Here is an 11,559-nt window from a genome sequence, read left to right on the forward strand (position 1 = left end):
TAGAGTACCTTACGTGTAAACGCAAACACGCCCAGGGATTGATCCCAGGATCGATCCCGGGATGGGGACCTGGTAACATTGTTGGGATCAATCCCGGAACTCGCACTGTGTGAACAAAAGGTAGGACCAATGCCATAAGGGGTCTGTCGTAGTGATGACGCTGAAGCTGAGATCGTTCACCAGCTTAGTGGAACAGTACACGATGCGCTAGTTTGTGACTGAATCAGAAAAAAATGCACAAATGTGGTTTCTCAAGAGATAAATCGGAGATCAAGCAAACCTAAGAGGCTGCGACATTACACGTCTCATATGCCCGTGCAGGTTCGCTGCCGCCAGGCTGAGAATGGCCGGGCCGCCTTACCCCTCAAACACCGTGGCCCTTGGGCTAACAGACTAAAAGCTCTAAAAACTCATGTGTTTTTATTTTTCTGATGAAAATGTTCCAGTTTAACAGAGTTAACTTTCATTTCATCAAAATATTCAGGTTCTGTCAGGAGACGGCATAGTGTTCCGATACGTCAGTGGGTGACTCATGCTTTGCGCAAAAGTACAACAAAATGTTTTGACGAAATTGAGAAGAACAAGAGTGTGTCGAGGATGGCATTGTGTGTGAGTGTGAAAATGCTTTTAGACATGCCTACCCCTAGTGTGAGCCTCCACCAGTAATAGTAGTGCATTAAAAAAGAGTCAGACAAATGTATATCTAATAATAGATACAAGCCTTCCTGTCAGGGTGCTCTTCTCAATAAGAGGATGTTGTGAGGTTTCAATTTCAGACTTGCTCACATATTCTTTCTGTGTTAATGTGCAATTCTCTTGTCACAGTCTGTTAAGCTATTTCTTCCTGGTTGTGAATGCATTCACAGCTAACTTAGATATCAATGCTTAATTTTGAAAATGTATTCATGATTTATTTTAGATGCATGTGCAAAAGACACATGAGTCTAGGCAAAGCCCCTTTAATAAGAAAAGTAATTTCACTCGACGGCCATCTTTGAAACGCCTCTCAGGCATGCAAGTGCAGCTCCTATCTTTTTGAATAGGGGAAACATCAAATTCTCCAAAACTGTTTGCCAAGCTTACGATTAAATTTCATATTTGAAATCACCAAGGAAATCTAACAAGTTTCTCATAAATTTTGTTTCTAAATGCTCGAATCATGACAGAAAACTAAATTTGTCAGCCGGGATCAAGCTAATGCGCATGCACAGTGGAAGTGCACGTCTGACTTACTGCTGAGCTTCTAACGGCAGCTGCAGTGACGCCGTGACTTTACCAATCGGTGATTGGCTCTTATTTAGAAGGCGGGACTTATACCACCATATTGAGCACTGCACTATTCATATAGAGCACTGCCTATTCAAAACAATACGAGTCACACGTCTTGTGTAATTTTATAGTCTTTGTTCTAGGTTATTCTGGGTGGTTGCTAGGGCGTTGCTATGGTATTGTACGTGGTTGTTGTGTGGTTGATAGAGCATTGCTATTTGGTGTGGGAGGGGTTGCTAGGCTGTTATTATGCCTATAGCCTCTGTGGCACGTCCTGATATTTGGTTGATCCTGGAACAACATTCCTGTTTGAAAATTTAGTCCTAACCCGATCCCTACCTGTAAACCTAACCCTACCCATAAATTATCATTAAGTCAAAGGGAAATAAATAACACTGATGTAGAAGCACCTGACGTTGGTTGTAACATCATTACTCCAGTCTCCAGTGTCACATGATCCTTCAGAAATCATTCTAATATGCTGATTTGGTGTTCATAACACATTTATTATTATTATCGATGTTGAAAACAGTTGTGCTGCTTAATATTTTTGTAAAATATTCCTTATTTCTTTAAAATAAAAAATCTTTTGAAACATTATAGATGTCTTTACCGTCACTATTGATTCAATTGAATGTGTCCTTGCTGAATAAAAGTATTAGTTTCTTTGTTTTAAAAAAAAAAATAGAAACTTACTTGCCCTAATATTTTGAGCAGTAGTGTATTTTCCATGTTTCATCATCTGAATTATTGACATCAATAGTCTATTATAACACAAACAACACAAAACCTGAAAATGTCATACAGTATAAATATGTTTACGAGAGGGGAAAAATACTCTTTTGAAGGTTTCAGAATAATACCTTATTTCAGAGGTCGACAGCTCATTACAATCCAACTATTTACTATTGCATCATGCTTTTATATCTGAAGTAACAACCGTCACTCCACCGAACCCCCTTCAACACCCCCTCATTCAGTAAACTCCACTTCCTCTTCTGTTTATTATGCGAATATTAGCCCAGTGACCTAAATCTTCCAATGGAGGGTGGAACTGCTCTAGTGAACACGGCTGTTTGCCAACCTGCCTGTTAGTGTTGGTTTGGTGAACATCTCCAGACATGTTGAATCCAAGGGAACAGCTGTATTCTTGAACTCCAACCACTCTGTTAAACAATGTACAGCATGTGATACCAACATCCATTGAGATGTATTCAGTGTGTATACTATGCGTGGGAGAGTATGCATGTCTATGTCACTATTAAAAGAGGGAACCAATTACAAGATGCATTTGACTGAGACAAATTAGTTTGGGATCCTTTTCTTATGCCTGACAGTTCAAGAATAATTCCGTGCTTGAAATTTGAGATTGTTGATGGTAATGAATGTGGAAGTGCGACCTGCAGCGATTACATATGTAGCATAATGCATTCAGGTCTACGAATGGATGTGATGACTCATGCTAATTAGCATTTAGTTGAGTTTGACCTTTGCAGGAAATCATAGCGCTCTGGCATTCACCACTCCAACACTGAATAGTACAAGCAGCCACCATCAGGCCAAAACTGATGCCATTATTAACTCTCAATGCTAATGATCCAGTTGCAAAATGCGATGACAAAAAATTGCTGAAATGTCCTGTTTAGGGCGCTACTTAATCATGCAAACTAATTTAGAAGTTTTGAAGCATTTAATATCATAAGTTCAGTGGGTTTTTAATGGGTGGAACTATATATTTGTGGGTGGACAGTAGAGCTAAGCAGCACGACACTGACATTTCTTGATAGTATTGTAATACAGATTTCACTTTATGCCATTAAATCCTAAAACAATAACACAACTTTGAAGGCTTTTTGGCAACACGTCAGTATGTGTTTTTTTGTATCTCTATAAGCCACAACAATTTTAAATCCTACTTTAAGTTCTTTGGAGTGCTATTTTTTATTGAATAACAGGATTAGTTCACCCAAAAATTCATCCAAATTCAAAAATCTCATCCTCGTGTTGTTCCAAACTTTGGTTCATCACAAATGAAGATTTCTATTGACGATATTTGTAGGGTTACTTCAGTGCCGTCGCAGGTGGGGAGTGAGGCCCTTTGCGAACTCGTGAGGCCCCCCCCCCACCTCCCACCTGTGCTTTTGTTTGTGTTTTGAAGATGAAAAAAATGAGGGTTTGTAACGACATAAGGGTGAGAAAATGATGACAGAATTATCATTTTGGGGGTTTTGGGGGGGGGGGGGGGGTCTTTTAAATAAATCTTTTAGGGGCCCTTCTGAAGACCAGAATAACCCAGCGTAGCCCAGCAGAAATGGTGCTGGTGGACCTGCACTGACAAGATGTTCACCAGCAAAATTTAGGTAAATCAAAATTAAAGGTAAATTTAGATATTTCAGGAAAAGTCTACCAGCACACCATGATTCCATGTCAGCCATCCCAGGTCTATTCATCGAGGGAGGATGGCTTTTAGATTAATTTGGGGAACACAAATTCAGCAGACAAGCCCAACCTCTATTTGCTGAAATATTTATAATTGAGCTACATTTTCATGCAGTTCAAAGCTGAGCCGTCCATAATTCATACCAGGTCTATTATTTTTTGGGTCGATTGTGTCATCCCATACAGTTGCCTTGAGCTGTGGACAAAAATAAAGTAGTCCATAAATGTCCAGCCAACCGAAAAAATCTCATGTAAGATGCTAGAGCTCAATTTAAGGCTTTAAATGCATGTGAAATCATTGCTAGCATTCTACCGGCATTATCAACAGATCTCTATACCTGAAAACTGACAGCATGTTTGATTGATGCAGGGTTTTGTGACCTTGGATTCTTCTGGTTTTAATCTTGCCAAGGGCTTTTGTGATACATTTAAGTCTGCACCTGTCTTCATGTGATGTATTTTATCTGTGACGCCTGCAATGACATTTGGTTTGTGCTTTTGTGGGGGTGGTGAGAAACACAAAGAAAAGTCTTCAAATGATCCCACTCAATGAATGATCCTCAGTACAGGACTGACGCCACAGTCATCTGAAAATAACCCTCACAAACATGCTGTAACATGCTATCATCCCACAGAGAAATCCATAGGCATATTAATCACATCCCTCTCTCTCCCTCCCTGCTCCTAAATCTATTTTTGTACTTTTATTCGGGGCCACTCAAAGAGGTGCCGTTTTTCACACTATCTCCATCACTTACCCCCTCCACCTCCCCTTACTCCTCTAAACACCCCCTTAAAACGTGAGCAGATAGTACGGCCCAGCTACACTCTTGCTCATGCCTCTCGCCACTCTCACTCTCTCCATATAAGGGCAAAATGCATTGAGAAAGAGCGGGAGAAGGGGCTGTACCAGCTCTCAGAGGCAGGCAGGGGGACATGCTCTGTGGAGAATGAGAGAGAGAATGAGCAGAGGTAGGGAGGGAATCAATGGTTCTGAAAGGACAGCGCCTTGATGTTCCCTATGAGAGCAGGATAACATCTAGTACAGATTCAGAGCTCTAGTCTAAAAAGGTGAAACAGGAAGGACACTAATAGTGTGGCTAAATGATTAGCCATGACTGTGAACTTTTGTCAGTTTCTATGATGTTTTCTCAGTTTCTATGTTCATTTTAGTAGTAAGCTTTGGTAAGGCAAGCATCATTTTAGCTATTGTTCAGACGTTAGTGAAAGCCTTATGGTTAGTGAATAGACACTAATCTATTAAGTTATCAGATTAGAGGGGAATAATCCCATAGACATACTTTGAAGAACAGACTCAAGCAATATCTGGAGACTTTGAGGTTGGCTCTCTTGACTAAGGCCACCCAGGACACCTGAGCAACAGCCTAGAATAACCTTAAAGGGTTAGTTCACCCAAAAATGAAAATTATCCCATTGTTTACTCACCCTCAAGCCATCCTAGGTGTATATGACTTTGTTCTTTCAGCCAAACACAATCAGAGTTATATTAATATTCTGACTCTTCCAAGCTTTAATATGGGAGTAACTTGAAACTAGCAGGAAGAGTGACCTCTGACCTATTTTTGTCCTATTTTTGTGTAACGTATGACGTATTGACGAAACGCTGGTCACGAATTCGAAGTCGAAAAAATAATTTTTAAACAGATACTGTATGTCAGAGGAGCATGAGTTGCCCAGCCCTATTAGTTTGAACTGTGAGAGGCGTCTAGTCTCACCTAAGCTTGCGGTACTCCTTCATCCATACGTCATACGTCAGGTCAGAGCTCACTCTTCTGTCAGAACTCAACTCGTGTATGGCCGTTACCGGAAGACAGTGATTACAGTAATTTTTGGGTGAACTAACCCTTTAAAAATGCCCTATGATGACCTAAAACCATAGCAACTGCTTAGCAACACCATAGCAACCACAGAGTACACCATAAAATTGCCTTAGCAACTGCCAAGAACACCCATAGCAACCATCTAACTCTGCTAAATCAAGACATCCTGCCAATTGCCCCCGAGGCAATCAGTATACTCATAATACATATTCTCACATAGGCACTTGTTTCAAATATGTAATTATTATTGGACTGCTCCAAGGCAAATGTTTAAAACATTATTTGCATATGTGTGCCTTTGTGTGTGCCACATGCTTTTACAGGTGGATGAATGCCTGTGTGCCAGCACATTTTGTTGTGACAGATTGACCATTTCAAATTAGACCACACTGTACTGGCTACGTCTTCCCACACAACACTGCTGAGATCAGACACACATTAGTGTGGATAATGAGGGCTGCCCTCATTGTAACACCTGAGTGCTGACAGAATCTTTTCTCAGATGCCACACGCTCACAGATCAAAAACGACCTCATCATTCATACATTTCAGCCTCACTCAGAGCACAAATATGGAGTTCAGGGTATGACACCGTATTTTGTTATATGCAAATACATTCTCAAACAATTCTTGAAGGGATTGTTCATCCAAAAATGAAAATTCTTTCATCACTCACTCACCCTCGTGTAATTTCAAACTGGTATGACTGTCTCTCTTCTGTTAAATACTCAATGAGTTATTTATAGCAGAATGTCAGAGATGAAAATAAAGCAAGATTTTCAGAGGACACAAAACTATCTTTTGAATTCACATGGCTTGGAAATTAGTGCAAATACACTCTTAAAAAAAAGGTTGTAAAAAGGTTTTTTGTAGCGAAGCCATAAGAGAACCTTTATTTTTATGACTGTAGGGTTCTATGAGCACGTTTATGATGATTTTATCATGTCTTTTGTCTTATTTTGCCCTTTTATTAATGTGACCGTTCTTGGTCTCTATATCCACTTTCATTGTCTGAAATAGAGCAGTGTGCTTATTCTTCGAATCTTTTATTGTGTTCTATTAAAAAAAAAAGTTGTTCGGTTTGAAGTTACATGAGGGTGAGTGGCAGTGAACTATCCCTTTAATCATTTAGAAAATTGATAAAAATATAAAAAAATGTAATTCTTCTTAGTAATAGTGTGACCAAATAAATAACCATTTTATTTCCACAGAATTATGTCATACATAATGGACATAAGTTTTGTGGATATTGTTCTCTCAATCAGGCTTGGACGCAATGACCAAAACTGAAGTAAAACTCAAACAGGTAGGTTTCACATTCGAAGACCAATTGCATCACAGCGGCGCACAAAGGCTCCTTCAAATGCGGCCTTGAAATGCATCCTTCGTTTCCTGGTTTATGAAGGATACAACAGATGGATCCTTCACAGCCTAACCTACCCCAGAATTCATTGTGCGCCAATGACGACAGGATTTGTTTAGAGATATTGCTGGAGTGTGTCCTCCTATACTGCTGGTGTTCAGTAGGATTATGTGTTTTGATTGATGGAATGTGTAAATCCTCTTCAGCGAAAACTTGATAAGAAACTGCTAAGACTATGTGAATGATGTCTGAATGATTTTATGATTTATAGATATTGACACCCAAATAATTTAAGCTTTTGTTGTCGTTTATTTCACAAAGTTAATTCTTGTAAGCACTTATTGTGACTGACCTTTGAATAGTGTATTCAATGATTCTCCTGTTGTAGATTCTGCTGTATGCAGTTTAGTGGTATTCAGTTTCCTCATGTATTGACTACTGGAGCTGGGATTAATGTTACTGCACCAATATCATCTCTAGTCACCCCACAGCATCTCAGACTGCTGCTGAGTCTTTGTGTGAGAGTCTGTCTACAGTTAAGGCTTGTAAGTGTTGTATAGTGTATTTATGTGTTTATCTCATGCTTACACATTCTTAATCCTCTCTGTCTGAGAATAGAGTTCAGTAATTGCTTACTCTATAAGAAGGCTGTGATAACTGACAAGCCAGAGTTAGGGGTTGTGGAACCCCCCTTTTTTCTTGATAAACAGCTCCTTTTGTATCATCTTTGACATATTCCTGAATCGACTGAACCCAGAGTTGCAGAGTTGCATCATCTTTATGCAAGTGCAAGTGCAAGTTGACCTCCTCACATATCTATTTGTGTTGTTTTCACATTCATCTTCTGTTGTTTTTATTGACACTTTCTATTTTCTTAGTGGACCCACCAATTAGTGCAGGCAGATGGTGCGCATGACGGAAGAACATTTGAGCTGCATTGTGTGACAGACATAGCGGCAGCAAATGGACAAATTAAGTATGTTGAACTTTCAAGCACTATTTGAATGTCTGAGACAGTATTAACTCTGTTGGAGAACAAGATTTTCACATTATTGTTTACCGTATGGGTAGGAGGAGAATATGAGGAACTTGGGTGAGGCCGAGCATGAATTGCCGCTGTGGGTGTGACAGTGTATGCTGTTTTTTTCCTGCTTGCCAAGTGTTTGATTGTGGGCAGTTGTAAAATGAAAACCTTGGAAGCTTGTTTGTCTAAGTTGGTTTGAGTGTAATTCTGAACTGAGCTGAGTGAGAATGTGTTGGGTGGTTTTATTGTGGTGAGGTAAGGGAACTAGAGCTTTGGGGGATCTCAGCTATAATGATGCACTACAGATGCAAATCTGTTTAGTCACAGGTTCCATGAGGGAGCCAGCCAGAGGAGGTCTGGGAGTTAAACCTCAACTAACTCTATTAATGTGTATTATCTCCTTGGTACATCTATGTGTGTGAGGGTGGTGGGAGTGTGGAGACCTGGGAGTTCCTTATCTTGGCAAAACATCTGCTCTACTAATCTCTATTAAACTGTGGGCTCTCCTAATTTACCCACTTCTTTCTGGGCTTGCTTCGAGCATCCAGTTAGAGTCCTGGATTGCAGCGAGACCCTCAAGGGAGACCAGTCTCTGGGAAGAAATATCAGGGGGCTGGAATAATGGAGTATTTGGAGATAAGCCTTGAGTAACCTTCAGGAATTGCCTGTAAGAGACATAGTCATATACTCTTATGAAGAAAGTGTTGATTACTGTCAGTACTTGAGAAGTGTGAGGAGAGTGTCATGGGAGTCTTTAGTGAGTGCTGCTTGTTGAGGCAAACATCACTATTATTACAGTATTTCTCATACTTGACATTCTTAATATTCTTCAAATCACTCTGACCTACCACCCTACCAAACACCTAATAACCATTGAGAATATAGCAGCAACCATACCAACAACCTACAGTAACACTGCACAACATCATGTTAATTGCCTAACAATGCCCTAGTAACCACCCAGAATACTCTAGCAACATTCTAGCTACCACCCAGAATACCAACCACCTAACAATGCAGTAACATCAAATTAGACCACATACTGTAGCAACTACCTGGCAACCACCTATCAATGCATAGGCATCTTCAGAAAATGTAAAACTGTAGTTGCTACCTGTAGTTGACACCTATAATACTACCTACCTAGATGGTACTGTGTGTGTGCTATTGATTAATAAGAGATCTTCCACCAACAGCGAGTCATTTAGTTACTTAGAATCAGCAATCATTCAAGGTGTTTATTGGACATATCTGTCATGGAAGAAATGTGACGGAAAGGCATGATGTTCACAGTAGGAGCTGGCACGTTTTCCTTCCCATTCGTGGAGAAAGAGGGGGAGATAGACATTTGTACAGTGACTCATAGTGTGCTTTCATACATCATACCAGCTATAGCTGCCACGGGGTTGGACACCCACGTACTGAACTGTTTCGAATGCAGAAAGCCTGAGTAAACCTCTGATCATCACTGGAGCTCCTGTTGTAAAATATGCACCTTGACACAACATAAATGAGAGGTGGGAAAATGAAGTTAAAGGGAGGAAAACGAAGACAAAGAATAATAAGGGACTTTTTTTCTGAACCGTGAGATGTTGCTCTGCGTACAACAATTTGTGTGTGTGCTCTCATTCTCTCTCTAGAGAGAGTAAAATACAGTCTAACAATGGAAATGTGCCGCCTACACATTTACACTGGGAAATAAATTGTGTGTGTGTGTGTGTGTGTGTGTGTGTGTGTGTGTGTGTGTGTGTGTGTGTGTGTGTGTGTGTGTGTGTGTGTGTGTGTGTGTGTGTGTGTGTGTGTGTTCAATTTTGTGTGTATGTGCTTCATTGGTCACATCTGCAAAACCCTGCTTGAAGAAGAAAGATGAGTAAGATGATTTTTGGTTCTTTAGTGTTTTAATGTTTATGTTTGCATGCATACACATCTGTATAAGTGAATATGTGCATGGATGAATGTAATTGTTGGAGTGTATTTGTGTGTGTGGAATGTATGTTAGTTAACTGACTGGAAAAGGCCTGTGGTGAGTTTAGGAAAAGCAGCTGCTCCCATATTGAAACAAACTCAGTTTTGTGCTCACCTTCATCACTGCTGTGATTAGAGACAGGCCTGACCTGAACACTAACTGGAGCACTGGGTCAACAATGATCTGCTCATCTAATAAAATATATTTTTGGTTGTTACTTTAATAATAATAAATTAATAATAATAATACATAATAACAATAGTCTGTTTTAATTTAGTTTTTAAATTGTTGTGCCAGTATGTGGCATTGAGAGACTATCCATGAGTAGCCATTGAATCATTCATTCAACCGAGTTGTTCAAAACGTTGATTTAATCAGGAACAAATCAAGTGTCTGAATGCATCCGAATATGCCTACTTCCCTGCTTTATAGTAGGCGAAAAAGTATGTCCGAATTCATTAAACAGTTGGATAACTTGGATGGATAATCTTCCTGGAGATTCCAAAGTGCATATCCAATGGACACTTTACTATCCCATGAGGCCATTGTAAATGACAGTAAAGTGACGCAACTGATATTGTAGGTTACATGACAGCATGACGAATTTAGTATGTATTACATTCATCCTACAAACCATATTCCATATGGAACAGTTTTTTATTACTTTTAACTACAGTTTTACAATTACTTATAGCCACTTTCTTTATGGGTGAATCATTGAATCATTCACTCAACAGATTTGTTCAAAAACACTGATTCAATTAAAAAACTAATCGAGTTTCTCTGAGTGAATAGTTGAATCATTCACTCAGTATATTTGTTAAAAAACACTGATTCATCCAGGAATTAAACTGTGTGTTGACTGAAGTCCTATGTTTTTGTCCTGTTTCATGTGAGTGTACATGGATTTAACATTAGGCCTACATTATAGGTGTATATGTTTTTGTCAACGCTATCTCACGACCTCACTCGTACGAATTTGTACGATTTGTCTAAACCCACGTGATGGGTAGGTTTAGGGGCGGGGTCAGGGGTAGCTCATTCTTATAAAAATTCATACGAATTGGGGAACTCGTAAAATATGTACGATTTAGCAAAAATCATACTAATTCGTACGAGTGAGGTCGTATGAATTTGTACGAATTAGCCACCTCGTAAAATTTGTACGAATTGCCGTGAGATCGGGCTGGTTTGTGTATGTTTGATGTCTAATTCATTTTTCTCTCTTTTAGGGGATCTACAATCCTGTCTACATGAATATGACATTATAAAAATAACTTGCCTGTTCGTGTGTGAGTGAAGCGCTGTGTGTTTTTCAGCACAGTACCCACAACCTCTTTTTTCACATTCACTTCCCTCTGGGGAAAAACAGTTCTCCCCTGCCGTGCTGGAATCGGCCCCGGCCTATGAAAATCTCAAGTCATGATGACTGTGGGAGGTCTTTTATACAGCTGCAAGCTATGAGAATCTTGTGTTTGATGTTGCTTTTGCCAAAACATACCCCTTTGAAGCGCATTAGATGCATCTCTCTATCAGATCTGAGGATGGAATGATGGGTACAGAGAGGTATTAAAGCACAGAGGATACAACTAGGGAACTGAGAAATACTATTAGGATGATTGCACACTCTCTGTCCTCTATGTCCCTCTCCATTAAG

General features: G+C 39.7%; 1 protein-coding gene across 2 annotated transcripts in view; it reads left to right on the forward strand.

Annotated features, from left to right (window-relative positions):
- Nucleotides 1-11,264, forward strand: part of trit1 (tRNA isopentenyltransferase 1) — a 125,912-nt gene extending 114,648 nt beyond the window's left edge. For both annotated transcript variants that reach the window (XM_077196352.1, XM_077196353.1), the window contains exon 12: nucleotides 11,135-11,264. In XM_077196352.1, the coding sequence (XP_077052467.1) occupies nucleotides 11,135-11,159 (25 nt within the window). In that variant the 3' untranslated portion in view covers nucleotides 11,160-11,264. The remainder of the gene's footprint in view (nucleotides 1-11,134) is intronic.
- Nucleotides 11,265-11,559: the final 295 nt, after the last annotated feature.

This window comes from Siphateles boraxobius, unplaced genomic scaffold, assembly GCF_051911475.1.
Source record: "Siphateles boraxobius isolate OS27281-9 unplaced genomic scaffold, OSU_SipBor_1 35, whole genome shotgun sequence".
Taxonomy (NCBI): Eukaryota; Metazoa; Chordata; class Actinopteri; order Cypriniformes; family Leuciscidae; genus Siphateles; species Siphateles boraxobius.